The 15,363-nt window shown below is 36.8% G+C and overlaps 1 protein-coding gene across 2 annotated transcripts in view; it reads right to left on the minus strand.

Annotated features, from left to right (window-relative positions):
* Positions 1-1,228: 1,228 nt before the first annotated feature.
* roraa (RAR-related orphan receptor A, paralog a) overlaps positions 1,229-15,363 on the minus strand; it is a 298,753-nt gene continuing 284,618 nt past the window's right edge. For both annotated transcript variants that reach the window (XM_077211106.1, XM_077211107.1), the window contains 4 exons: positions 14,187-14,294; positions 9,504-9,614; positions 9,180-9,292; positions 1,229-7,912 (listed from right to left, as the gene is read on the minus strand). In XM_077211106.1, coding sequence (XP_077067221.1) covers positions 7,748-7,912; positions 9,180-9,292; positions 9,504-9,614; positions 14,187-14,294 — 497 coding nt within the window. In that variant the 3' untranslated portion in view covers positions 1,229-7,747. The remainder of the gene's footprint in view (positions 7,913-9,179; positions 9,293-9,503; positions 9,615-14,186; positions 14,295-15,363) is intronic.

The following is a 15,363-nucleotide window of genomic DNA, read 5'->3' on the forward strand; positions in this document are numbered from 1 at the left end:
CTGTTCGAAAATTCCACATTAATTTATTAAGATTTACACACTACATTTAATTCTAACGGTGACTATGGTATTTTAGAGAAATGGGTTTGATTTTTATGGGCTGACTTCTTTGGAAACCTCACAAACTGTTTTAATGACAAACTGGTCGGTTTCAGGGCCATAAATACCAGACATTGAGGGGGACAAGTCAATCCTGAGACTTCCCCAGAAGAGATGTACGTTTTAATATTTAGACCACTTCTATTATTGATTGATATCAGGATGTGAAGAGAGCTTCAACCAGTATAACAAAAAGTTTATAAAACAAATTGCCCTCCCTGCTTTTAAGTAAATCTGTTAAACTCTGCAAGCCACCTCAAACTATTTTAAGCCAAAGCTAGGCCTACTCTTGTGTGAAGGCTATCTATTTCATATGTTTTCTTTAATTAAACAAAAAACCTTTTAACGTGTATATTGCCTCTTCTTTGGAAAAAAAGAAATCCCAGACACATGTAAGTCTGATCAGGTTTGTCACATTTTTGTTGTTATTTCTTGTAGACTGCCTTTTGTAAAATTCCATTCCCATAACAGCTTTTCAAAACTGTTTCCACTACATCAAATCCACTTTTTGTATTTCTCTTTTACAAGTGCAGTGTGTGATTTTCAGCGGCATCTACTGGTGAGGTTACGAATTGCACCATCAAAAGTTACGGTGGCTGACAGATGTCCTCGTCTGAGACAGCAGAGAGCCAGTTAAGCAATAAGGTTTCTTTATGAAGATAAATTAAGAAATGTTTACTTTATCATTCAGTAAAATTATATATTATTTTGAATATTATTGTTACTTGTTCATCATTGTGTCAGTGTTTTATTCGCTGACATTCGCTAGCTTCTCTGCATGAAGAACAACATAGTGACGAAACGTGTTTTTCTGTTTAAGGCTACTGTAGAAACATGTTGGCACAAAATGGCGCATTTCAATGTAAGGGGGCCCGCGGTGTATGTAGACAGAAACTGCTTATTCTAAGGAACGGTTCATTAAGTAAGGTCTTTATACACCACTGAAAACATAGTTATGTATATTATATTGCATTTCTGTCTACAGATCCTCTTAAATATTACACAATGCACCTTTAAATGTTGTAAGATTCTGTTTCTTCTTCTGCTGCTCCACTTCCATCTCTCGATCAATGCTGTGTGGAACTTACTTCAACCGCATGAAATGCATAAAGAATAATGACACATTGAATAAGAGCCCATTACAAGCGGTAACTTTTATTATGGGATAACAGCACATAAAGCACATCTAAAATCGATGTGTCAAATGCACTTTTAATAAAGGTAATATTAAAGGTACAGTTTCTAAGTACAATATAACAACATTCATATTAGAATGAAAAGTATTTAAAAGACAACATTAAATTTCTTATTTTTCTTTACAGCCGTATTTACAAAAGGAATCAAAATACTTATTTTCATATTTAAGAATCAGACAAACAGAAGGAGCAAAACCACTATTGAGAAGAGACTATCTCCTAAAGAGAGTTCCAAAGAGCGGAATAAAAAGTTACATGATCAACTGTCCCCATTTTAAGATCAGTAGCAAACATGTGACGTAAAAATATGTGACAACTGCAAACTGTTCTCTGCTTTTTTCCCCCCACCGCAGGTTAGCAGGAGCAAAATTCATCCTGTCCCATCCTGCCCCAGCCCTTGTGCCTCCCCTTCCACTCAACAAGAAATAGAAGTATGCATCATTTTACATACACATATGAACACTTAAAATACATTGCATTAGTCATTTTGTTTCATAATTGTCAACTTAAAACCTAATTGGCAGGAAACCACAGGGAGAACACGGAGTGGATTGTCTATTGTCCGCCATTTTGTCTCGGCAAATGTCCAAACAGGGTTCGTGTTCAAATACATCCAACCAGGGTGCAACTGACTGGATGCAAATATCCCATAACCACGTGAAGTTGTTCGGAGGAAAAGAAAGAGTAGCATCGACAATAAATGTTGTTTCCATGGCTATAAACAAACATGAAATGCCTCATTTACATACAAAAAGACAGTCGATGAAAAGAAAAGTCGGTAACACAAGACAGAATTCACCTACGTGTGCAAACACAGTCAGTTGAGTACGTTGAGAACAGTGAAAACAATAATGGACGAATATAGTTTCTGCATCCTGTACCACTGAGAGGCACTCAGCGTAGTTTGCTATGTATTATTGCAAGTAGATTCTGCCTTGCTACAAAGATAAAAACAGGAAGTTTCGCACAAAACTTCGTACGGCCGCCTTTGTTCTGTACAATTTATAACACTTAACCATTGTGTGTGTATGTAAGTGTGACTTTGAAAGTGAGCGGATGTCGGATAGAATAAAAAAAGGAAGCGCATAAAAAAAAGGTAGAATAACCAAACAAAAACAAAAAACGGAGGGAGCCAAAAAGCGGCAGACAATCCGATACTTTATCGCATGTTTGAACTAAGTCCTTCCAGAAAATAAGCACTGGTTTCGAACAATCAAAAATAAACACAATACTGCTGCTTTTTTCCTTTTTTTAAAGCATGAACAATCGTCTTTGTTGCAAAAATATTCAAAACTGCAATTTACTTAGCCGATACTTGCTAATAATCTTAAAAGTGGGAAGGAAACAAGCCGCGTCCCATGACTAGCACACTGATACAGGTACTTGCTGGGTATTCGAAAGTAAATTTACCACTATCGTTATCTTTATCGTTATTATCATTATTATTATTTATCGAGTCCTAATATCAATAATGCATCAATACTCAGTGAAATTAATGGACTAAGAGGGCGGCCTAGTCTATGAATCCATAATTTTTGTTCACAAAAGTAACTTATCTAGCACCACACGTCAGTATAACACAAAAATGAATGTCCGCACACCCTACCGCTAATCGAACTAAGTCTAAAAGAGAGAAGTATACTCAGAACAGAGATATTATACAGCATGATGTGTCTGATAAAACAGATAAATATTTGCACTGAGCAGTTCTTAATAGCAGTATTTTCTTCTTACCTATACAGACAGAAATTACAAAGTTACTTTTATACATGTGATCGATAGAACATTAAATATCGTGAATTAAAAGCCGAAAGGAGGACAGGGAAACGTAGCTGTACAGTTTACAGGCCATTTGACGTTCGTAGTTCTCCACCCGGGAACAGAACTAGTCAATATACAAATAAAACAAACCCCAAAAAATTATGCGAGAAAAAAAAAATCAAACGCGATAAATAAGAAAATGTATTTACATGCAGATGTTCAAAGCCTATGCACAAAATGAATCATAATACACCATATATATTATTGCTTGACATTCGATTATGGCTAAAGACTTTTTAGTCAATTATCTAAAACATAGTTCACTTTTAATAACGCGTCAGCTGTGCTTTTGGAAAGAAACCGCAAGAAAAACGTTTGACGTAAATCTTAGTAACACTTCGACCTTCAGCTCGAATGCTGTCGCGAGCATGACACGTTCAATCCGTCGATAGGAATTGCAGGGGGGGGGGAAACGGTAAATGTGCCTTTCGCCAAACGTGAGTGCATAGGGCTTGCGTTTGCATAAATCTAATCGAAATGTTAACGTCGAGGTGCAGTGTGTCATGCTTGTACAGCCTCGTCAAAGGGATTCGAGCTCAGTGCTATGTAAAACATTTTAAATCCTGAAAAAAAAAAAAAAACTAAAACTTAAGATCTTACATACAATTCACCATCTCACCCTGCTGCGTCTGATCTTTTAAAGCCTTGTCTGGGCGTTTGACCTTGAGCAAACATTACAAATAGCACAAACACACACATTTCCGCTTCTCGCATTCACATTCGGACGTATATTGCTTCTTACATAGATAAATAAAGGGAACCACAGTTTAAAAAAAAAGGAAAAATTGTAAAACAATTTACGGTAAAGACCAAGGGAAAATATTTGGATCTTCCACCGATAAAGAGACTTGTCTCTTTACATGTCTAGAATACCACAGATCCGGAGGTGTTTTAGTACCTTTGCTTGTATTAGAAAAAAATGAATTTGTCCCAAAGTTCTATCTCAGCATATTGCTTTAAAATGTCTAACTACACAGACAAAATACGACATGCAAAACGTGACTTTACTACAGCTTTTATGGTGTTGTACGAACTGACTCGTGGATCATTGGACAGGCAACAGCAAAGCTTGTTCATCAAGGGGACTCCACAGCAGTGGTTACCCTGTAGAAACCCGTATTTGTCACGCGCGGCGATTCGCCCACGCGGACGTCTGAAGGTGGAGAAAATCGTGAAGAGGTATTTGGCACATAGACTCAAACAATTATGAGTGACGATCAGAACGAATCCCCAATCCAGAGAAAAAAAAACTAAACTGGAAATTAGCGTAGCACGCTTGAGGTTGTTATCTTGCTTTGTTTTAGGGAATCAGATCTTGGAGCTCACTGGTTAATTTGATAAAGCCAGTGGCCTACGGGGCGAATGAATGAAATGACACGTTTTTTGCATTGTTTATGATGTACCGCTGTCTTCTTCTGACTTGACGGCACAGATGTTAGTGAATAACAGGGTATATGACATGAGCACGTAAATTGCAAAAGGGTTTAAAACAAAGGTTTAAAAAATGAACTATGACAATGAGCGGTAACAGATGAGCATGCGTTCCCATTTATCATTACCAGGTTCGTTTGGGTTCAATTCGGTCCCTAGTGAGCTGTCTTGCTGTCTACATAGGTAGGTCTACAACTCTTTATGTCACAAATAGTGAGACAATGAAGTTTTAGCATGTTAGCTTGTGGCTATCCTAAAGCTTAATACTTTAATACGCGTTAAAAATCATATCCCTATACATTTTGGATAGATATGTCCTTTTTAAGATTTAACTATTATTGATCAATTATTTTTGGTACTAAATGAAATATATTCATAATTAGCCTTTTTTTAACTCGTACACCATGCGGGAAAAACGTTTGCTGTCTAGCTCACTAGGTTTCAGAACTGATCTCATTACCTCCCCGTGTTCTCATTTGTCACAATATCACTCTCCCTGAGCCTTGTAGTATACATTACAAACTGCTAAACATGAACCTGGATTGTCATTCACAGATTGATGATGTATTGTAGTATTCAGGAATTCTTGGGGATGCATTGCACAGACTAATATTTTGTCAATAGTAGAGAACTTAAATGTAATAAGCGCCATTATTTATCTGTATTGAACATGCCATCAAGATCAAATTATTGAGCTTTATATGCAACATAGAGCTGACTAACTTGTTTAAGCTACCGCCTTCAAAATTGAGTTAGACAGACTCTTCCCTGAGGAAAATACTTTGTATGATGGGGAAAGAAAAATGACATGAAGCTACCAAGATCCGTTCAAATATGCCAGTTAGTAGGATGTAGAAGTGATCAATGAGGTTTTTTGTCTGGATTATATTGGGATTTTCTAAACGCCACAACATAGTTTTACTGGAATGTTACAATACAACGTTTTTTTCAGACTCAAAAAAAGCAGGAAAGACCACTATGGCACATTCAAGAGACGTACAAACACGCGCAACACACAACAGTTAGGTATTCCAAAAAATAGCACTATTACTACCATTGTCTTGTTCTTTGAAAAAGACCACAAAAAAAATCATACAAAACACAAATTCTAATTATTGCAGGATTAAGTGCTATATCATCCTTCGTTCTTTCCCTTTTTTTCTCATAGGCTTCATAAGCACTGTACAATGTTACAAAAATAGAGGATTTCAACCAGACAAGGCTTTGAATATTTCTCTTTTTTCTTTTTTCCCCCCACTCTTACGTTTCGACGAGCATTGTTGCTGGGCAAAGACTCTCACAAGAGCCGGTTTAAGGAAAATCAGCTGTTCATAAACCAGATCTGACTCCTCCACATGGTCATGTGACGCACCACCACTAGATGGAACCATTAAACAGCATCTGAAATGTGTGGAAAAAGGGTCCGATTTCATGATTTTTATTTAATAGACTCAGTGTGCTTTGGTTTGGCCCGCAATGGGACGCTACTTGAGGGTGAAATAAGATCTAGAGCTTGTTCTGGTGTTTTACCATCATACTTCCAGTTTAAAGGTGGTGGACAATGAGTGTTTGTGCACTGTAAAAAAACAAAACAAAAAAAAACAAGTTCAATCAACTTGGATGTTTAAGTCAATTCAACTTCAACTGCATTAAACGAACTTAAAAATTAGTTGAATCTTGTATAACTTATAAAAAAAAAAATGCTTTTCTTTAACTCATCAAAATAAGTTAAAGCAATGTAAAAACATATGTTGTTATAACTTATTGATCATATAATTTTTTACAGTGTGGAAACTAAAACAAATTGCCCTCCCTGATCATGTGATCCGCCTTTACCCAGCACCAACCTCTGCCTCGCGCAAATAAATACACAAACACGCACGCAAACACGCACCCACCCTCAGCAGCGTTAGGGTTTCCAGCACTCGTTCTCCATAACCGTGGTATTTATACATGCAACACATCACTAGGTAAATATACAAGTCTTAAATTAAAGAAAGGTGCAAATAAAAGTGCCTTATCAATTTTTCACAATTAAGAATAGTCTAGCTACTAATATCATACATGTTATTTAAAATAGATTCTATAAACATTATTTTTTTTTCTGTATAGTTTGTACTTATGACCAAATACCCTGTAACACGTTAGAAAACAGGTGGAATGGACCCTTGCATTGCATCGATGTTGGTGGTCGGACCGTTACGTTACGAACACCATTCCGGAGAGGGACTTAATAGCAGATGGCCTTAAATGATATCACTAAGCTAACTATGGTAGATGAAGTCTCTGACGGCTAAAAGCAATTGCGTCTATTACGACTAGAATTACCAGAATTCTCCGTTGTTCCTTCTTTTTTTTCTCGATTGTCCGTAGAAAGGTGCTGTTTTGTGTCAACACTGCGCTACACTCCTTCTCCGTTACTCTCTTTCTCTCTCACTTTGTATTCTTCTTCTTTCTGTGCTGGTTTGAAATCCACAAAAAAAACCCCCAAAAAACACAAAAGAAACAAATCCAAGCTCACAGGGAGAAAGGAAGCAGCCACGTATGTTTCTACTTAGACTTTTTTTTGGTGCTACAGTAACTGCTGGAACAGTTCGGATAATCGACTTTCTTGATCTCAACTTTTTGTTTCATTCTCTTGGCTTGAAAAGGGCTTGAAAATGTGTTCCTCTTCCTGTGTAAAAAAAAAAAAGTTTAAAATGGCGTATTCCAGGCGAACGCTCTCTGGGACTCTTTTTTTTTTTTTTTTTCGTTTTGGAAACGAGTGAAAACAATTTATGCTGATCATGACAAATCGCCATGGGACCGCTCTGGAAAGGAACGCGTGGACTCTTCAGGTTCAGTCAGAGAGAGAAAGAGAGCGAGGGAGCGTTCGGAAAAACAAGTGTCTTCATCTTCTCATCCTCTCCCCTGGGGCTCCGAATCCCACCTGTGTCAGTAAAAGAACGGAACAAACCCCCAAAAATAAACCACTGGAGTCAAACCCAGTCCATTACCAACTCCTCCCCCACGGAAAAAAAAATCACAAGGAAAAAAAGAAAATAAAAAGGGGAAAATGTGGGTGGGTGTGTGTCGTCCGTCCAGGTGTGTGTGTGTGTGTGTGTGTGTGTGTGTGCAGGGCACTGCTAAAGTGTCTCAGATTGATGCTTGACATTCCCCACGGTGTGACATCCCCCGGGCGGGGCGGGCGCGGGGAAGCGCTACCCGTCAACGGGCATGGACTGCTCAAAGTCTGATCCGAACAACTCCTTGTACAAGGGGGGGAAGTGGGCGCGGACAATGTCTGGGTATATTGCTTTGAACGCCGTCAGCTTTTCCGTATGCCGGCTGCACAGGGCTCGCAGCGTGGAGACTTTGCATATCAACTGCAGAGAGAGAGAGAGAGAGATTTCAATTTGGTGGAAAGGACCCTGTGGTACTGGGTCAAAAGGCAAAAGGCAGACCCGCTAATCCGCAGACACAACACAGATGGTCCCAGGTTTTTCACATGACATCAACTAATCGTTCATCCGCCAGACCAAATGCAGCTTATCAGATGAAGTCATCCATGAAATCAGTAATTGACCATTTATTTATTGGTAAAACTTTATAATAAGGTTTCATTTGTTAACATTAGTTAATGTACTAACCATGAGCAATACATTTGTTACAGTATTTATTAATCTTTGCTAATAAAAATACAGCTGTTTATGTTAGTTCACGGTGCATTAAGTAATATTAACAAATACAACTTCTGATTTTAATGTAATGTATTAGTAAATGTTGAAATTAACATGTTCATTCATGTTAACTAGTGTAGTTAACTAATGAACCTTAGTGTAAAGTGTTACTTTAATTTTTGATATTATGATGAATTCTAAAGACTGGTTGGAAATTATTTCAGTACTGTTAATGTTAACTAAAGCTATTAAAAACGGATTAGCTGAAATAAAATAAAATATATGAAAAAATGTAATAAAGAAATGCAAATTAGAAATGCTGACTTGGCAACTAAATGAAACAAGTTTAAAATTGAAGTACTAAGATAAATAAAACTGAAATAAAAAGAAACGAAAGATAAATATATGTATTAAAAAAAACTAATACAAATGACAAAAGAAAATTACTAAAACTAAAATCAAAAAGAAAACTGAAAATACAGAAATATAAGCTAATTCAAAACATTAATAAATTATATAATAGTATATAAAATAATGCTATAATAACACTGATTTAATTATTCTCTATCATTTATTCTATTGGCAGCTCTAGTTTTTAACAGAAATAAATACAAAAAAAACAGTATTTTTTCAGATATAAATAACTTTCCTCTAATACTGGCTAGAAATATGATCCGTAGAAATTTAAATAAAGTAAATATTTGCCAAATAAATATTTTAATAAGTTACTTAAGCTAATCATTGAATTTAGGAAAAACAAGTCTTGTTAAATTATATTGTATGATATTTATAATTGAACATGTATCTTAATATCATGTCTTAAATTCACAAATTCCAAATTTATTCAAATGACTTTGTATCTTTATATTGTTTTATTCAAATAACTATGTAGAGGTGTATGTAATATATACTGTAAATTGAGATCAATATCACATCTAATGACATCATATCCTGCTCCTTATGTGTACAGTACCTTTGTCAGTATGCCGTCCTCTCTGTGGTTCTTTTGTAGAACATGTTGGAGGGCCAGTTGAATCTTTTGCTGGAGTTTCTCCACCTTCACCTTCTCCTGGAGCCAAGACCGGTCTAAACACCACACACACACACACACACACACACACACCGTTACACTCTGTGAATCAGCATCACATGTTCAGATGCATTTAGCCTTGGCACTTAAATGGAAAATTTGAATCCAACCAACACTGTGTCCTAACACCATTCCTCCTTTCTTCACAAATCATTTTTCAGTTCAACAAGGGTTTGTGGGTAATTTATTGATAAACTTTACCATTACCTGCAGACATCAACACGAAGGCGGAGAACAGGGCGATCTCGTCTTCAGAGAGGTGCATAGAACACAAGTTTTTCCCAAACTCGAAGACAGAGCTGATCAAGTCGTCGCAGCCTGTCACGGCGGAGACAGAGAGAAAGAAAACGTCGGTGAGACGGAGCAGTAGACGGCACTTGATCTTTTAGCATGAGATGTCGGGGTGGCACAGAGGTAAAACAAAAAAAACAAACAATACAATCCTTCAGCATAACAGAATGAATTTTTTCCCGCCACATTTTTTTCCCCCTCCAGGCTAATCATGCTTTGACAAATGAGAGAGATTATGTAAGCATGACAGGGGTCACTAACAAGACTGAATAAAACCCATGACTCACACGCAAACACTGTGAGATAGTCTCAAACTTCCCAAGCAAAGCACCACGTAGACACAACAATGTTCTCTCTCATTTTGTCATTCGTTTTGAACTCAAGCAATAGGACAGGAACATCACGTTTCACATTTTTCAAATGTAGAAGGATCACGCTACATCTAAACACAATAGTAACATTTAGAAAGGATTGCACTCTACTTGCATGCATATTTCAGTTTTGCAGTCGAGATCAAATACATAATACATATGTTTAATGTTATATTTAAATATTTTAAGAAATAATACATATATTTTGGTCTGTTCAGAAGCATTTCTAGTATTTGAGTCAGGTCACTCTTTATAGATTTTAAGATCAAATAAAATGATAGCTTGCCTTTTTATATCAATCGCAGCTTAAAAACTTGAAAAAAGTGTTTATTATAACATTTATTCAGTGATAGTGTTAGTCTTAGATGCACAAAAATATTAGACTAAATACATCAGATACTTGAAATTAAGCATTCAAAATGGGAAATGATTTAAATAAAATATCCAAAGTTGTGTTAAATATTTCCATATTCTATGGAAGAATCAAAGCTAAAACACAAACACCAGAGTATTAATATTTAGAAAGGATTGCACTGAATATACAAATAATAAGTATTTTTTATCATTATATTAAATATTTTATATTTTTAGAAATAATAAATATATGTTGATCTGTCTGGAAGCATTTCCAGCAAGTATTTTTTGGGTCTTTGGGAAATTGACTTGCCTTATATATTAATTGCAGTTTGAAAACTTGAAAAAAATATTTAACATTACACATATTAAGTGATATTGTTAGTCTTAGACACATAAAATTAATACTAATATAAATATAAATAATAATTTAAAATGAATTGTGATGTATTTGAATGAATTAATACCCACATGTTGCATTCTTTTTCAAACGCATAAATAATAAATATACTTTAGATTAATCTCCTGTCTGTATAGAATGATATCTTGCCTTTTATATCAATCACAGTTTGAAAACACGGTTCAACTTAACATTTATTAAGTAATAATGTCAGTTTTGGATGCACACATCTTTAAGACTTCTAGATGCAAAAAAATAAGCAAACAATTTAAGCAAAGGCAAACATTTAAATATCCAAAGTTGTGTCAAATACCACCTGTTCAAATATTTCCATATTTTGTGGAAGAATCGCCCTAATGCTAAAACACACAAACATCACTTTAGTAATATTTAGAAAGGATTGCGATGTGTTTGCATGAATTAATATGCAAATCTTGCATTCTGTTTCAAATGCATAAATAATAAATACACTTTAGATTATTCTGCTGTCTGTTTAGAATATCTTGCCTTTTATATCAACTGCAGCTTGTTCAACACAACACCTATTAAGCAATAATGTGAGTTTTAGATGCACAAATCTATTTTGGACTCATAAATAAATCAGATATTGAAAATTAAACATTGAAAAATGATAAATAATTGAAAATCAAATATCCAGAGTGTGTCGAGTACCACCTGGGGGCACTACGCCAATGTTTCAGTTTGCACACCGATTTCAGAGATACCGGTCGAAAGCTTGGCAAGCACATGCGAGCTTATTAAAAGCGCCACACAAAAAACAGGAATAGGATATTATGCTTGTTATAAGGAGGATGTCCACATGAGATATGGTTACAGTATATGATTGAATGTTATCTATCAGACTGTGGCATCTTCTCATATTTGTGTTTGTTTTGACACCCGGACAGCTTTCAGCCCCAAAAGGTTTCCGATGCGCATGCATAATAACAGAGAAGGGATTTCACTAATGTCACGGCATTCAAACATAAATGCTGTTTGCTTACACTAGAAAAACTCGATGGCCAGTTACGCTATGGCTGTGTGGATGGCGGGTTTGATAAAACACTCCTGGTAGACACTCAATCTTGCTTATGCGGCTCCAGACGCCCACCGTATGCAGCAGCTACAGCAACCCTGAGCAGAGTCCTCAGCGAGGAAATCGACTCCAGGTGTGGAGGATATGAGAAGCTACAGCCGACCTGGTGGGCTTTATTCGCTTGGGTACACATGGGGTCCAAAATCAACACTTTATTTCATTTAGTATCGGTGACACTCCAATAAGGTCTCATTTGTTAACATTAGTTAATGCATTAACTAACAAAAACTAACTATGAGCAAATTTTAACAGATATGTGTGTGTGTATACACACACACACAGTTGGAGAAATGTACTTTTGAAAGTAATATGTTACAATATTACACTACTTCCTAAAAAAAGTAACTAGTTACATTACTTTGTTACTTTTTATGTAAAGTAATGCGTTGGTACTTTTGCGTTACTTTTTCTCTACTGCTCTGAGACTCGCTCTTTTTTACTGAGAAGCCAGTAATTCCATAGCCTATATAGCATGCACCTTCATTTTCTTTTAAAATCACATTAGAACATTATAATATTATTATATTCTGATCACTAACCCCTACAGCTACTTTATGTATGCCATACAAAAGATCCCTTAACATCATATTACATGATGTAAGGCTTTTTTATTGAGAGTTGAAAGTAATGTGTCTTGTTATGGAGAAGAACATTTTAATTCAGTAGTTTAAAAAATGTTTAAGAAAATGTATGAAACTGAGAAGTAATATGGATTACTTTTTTACAACAAATGTAACATTACATAATCAGTAGTGCTGTCAATTCAATTAATCGCATCTAACATAAACGTTTCTGTTAACATAATACTGTATGTGTGTGTGTGTGTGTGTGTGTATATACACTCACCTAAAGGATTATTAGGAACACCTGTTCAATTTCTCATTAATGCAATTATCTAATCAACCAATCACATGGCAGTTGCTTCAATGCATTTAGGGGTGTGGTCATGGTCAATACAATCTCCTGAACTCCAAACTGAATGTCAGGATGGGAAAGAAAGGTGATTTAAGCAATTTTGAGCGTGGCATGGTTGTTGGTGCCAGACGGGCCGGTCTGAGTATTTCACAATCTGCTCAGTTACTGGGATTTTCATGCACAACCATTTCTAGGGTTTCCAAAGAATGGTGTGAAAAGGGAAAAACATTCAGTATGCGGCAGTCCTGTGGGCAAAAATGCCTTGTTGATGCTAGAGGTCAGAGGAGAATGGGCCGACTGATTCAAGCTGATGGAAGAGCAACTTTGACTGAAATAACCACTCGTTACAACCAAGGTATGTAGCAAAGCATTTGTGAAGCCACAACACGCACAACCTTGAGGCGGATGGGCTACAACAGCAGAAGACCCCACCGGGTACCACTCATCTCCACTACAAATAGGAAAAAGAGGCTACAATTGGCAAGAGATCAACAAAATTGGACAGTTGAAGACTGGAAAAATGTTGCCTGGTCTGATGAGTCTCGATTTCTGTTGAGACATTCAGATGGTAGAGTCAGAATTTGGCGTAAACCGAATGAGAACATGGATCCATCATGCCTTGTTACCACTGTGCAGGCTGGTGGTGGTGGTGTAATGGTGTGGGGGATGTTTTCTTGGAAAACTTTAGGCCCCTTAGTGCCAATTAGGCATCGTTTAAATGCCACTGCCTACCTGAGCATTGTTTCTGACCATGTCCATCCCTTTATGGCCTCCATGTACCCATCCTCTGATAGCTACTTCCAGCAGGATAATGCGCCATGTCACAAAGCTCGAATCATTTCAAATTGGTTTCTTGTACATGATAATGAGTTCACTGTACTAAAATGGCCCCCACAGTCACCAGATCTCAACCCAATAGAGCATCTTTGGGATGTGGTGGAACGGGAGCTTCGTGCCCTGGATGTGCATCCCACAAATCTCCATCAACTGCAAGATGCTATCCTATCAATATGGGCCAACATTTCTAAAGAATGCTTTCAGCACCTTGTTGAATCAATGCCAAACACACACATATGTTAACAAAAACTTTTATATTAGATGTGATTAATCGAGATAAATTGATTTGACAGCACTAATAATCAATTACTTTCTGATGTAACAAGTAGTTACATCAAGTATAAAGTAACACATTACTTTATAAATGTAGAACTTAATATTTGAGTTACTTTTACCATTGGCAGACTTTGGACACTGTGTGTATGAAAAACACTTTTATGTTGCTTTCAGTAAGGCAAATTGGTTGAGTTTTGCACGGATTTGAATGCTTTTGCCATTTGTGAAAAAGGGCCTTAGTTTTCAGTTCGAACACAATTGGGGACAAGTAAGCAACACACACAAATATAATATTCCAAACACAGAATTTCCACTTCACATACCAAATCCAAGCAGGTTTTGTAACTCACCTAATGACTTAAAGACATCAGTCCCGGCATACTTTCCGTCAAAATAGACTGTGTTGTTCTGAGGGTCGAAGGCACGGCACATTCTGACGAACACCACCTCCAAAGAGCCTACACACAGGCGAGAGAGAAACTAAATTTAGATTTTATATAATCAAAAGCTGACACGCTAGAGAAACATGTGAAGGCATACTGCTAACTGCATTCTCAGCACTGCAACAAGGTGCACTATAGCAAGCATTAGCGTAAACAGTCTTCTTCTACTGCAAGTTATCGCATTTCCCAAAAGCATCATCACCCAACTATTTATGTTGGTAATTACGAAACTTGCGACCATAGTTGCTTTTAGGAAATACACCAGGTTGATTACTGTCGTGTCGGAGCAACAATTTGAAAAGAATCCAGCCTAATAAGTTAGCTGAAATTAGCTAAGTTAGCTGTCAACATGTTTAGTGGTTCAATGGTACAGACATTTGACGCTAGGTTTGTTATGTGAGGTTAATACTTGCATGGAGTGTTTCTGGCCAAAAGCAGTGTCATAAACACAGCTTTATTAAGTAACCAATCGGCTGTGTTTTTGAGCAGTGTGTGTGTGTGTGGCTCAGGTGGAGTGTGTTGCTGTTATTGTTGTGAGTGGGAGCAGTAATTCTACCACGGAGGGCTTTGGTGAGCACAGGCTTAGAGGATAAAAGCCACGTAATAGAAGCCATTACGGAGCTTTAGAAAGATGCCGGTGGTTTAAAATGTCATGTCAGGAGCAAGTGCTCACTCAGTATTTTGTTAATAATTTTGGTGGGGCCTGGTACAAACAGAAACACTGAAAGCTGTTGGGATCATGACCGGGATGGGGTGTGAGTGTGATGTAGCACTTTGGTCCATTATTTGTGAGGAGAGAGTGTGCAGTGGTGGATATCATCTCAATAGTGCCTTAATTTTCAAAGAGCTGACAGATTGTCCCAATACAGTTTTCATGTATACACAAGAAATGGTCATTTGAAGCAAGCACCTCCTGCTGTGTGACATCGGCTGTGTTCAGAATGGCATACTGTTTACTGTGCAGTGTACTATTTTTAAATAGTATGCAATATAGTATTCAACAATAAATACTTTAAAGAGCAGTATGCTACACAGTTGTCACATGACCGTATTACGTTGCATGTTAAAAGTTGGCATAAAATGG

This window comes from Siphateles boraxobius, unplaced genomic scaffold, assembly GCF_051911475.1.
Source record: "Siphateles boraxobius isolate OS27281-9 unplaced genomic scaffold, OSU_SipBor_1 65, whole genome shotgun sequence".
NCBI lineage: Eukaryota > Metazoa > Chordata > Actinopteri > Cypriniformes > Leuciscidae > Siphateles > Siphateles boraxobius.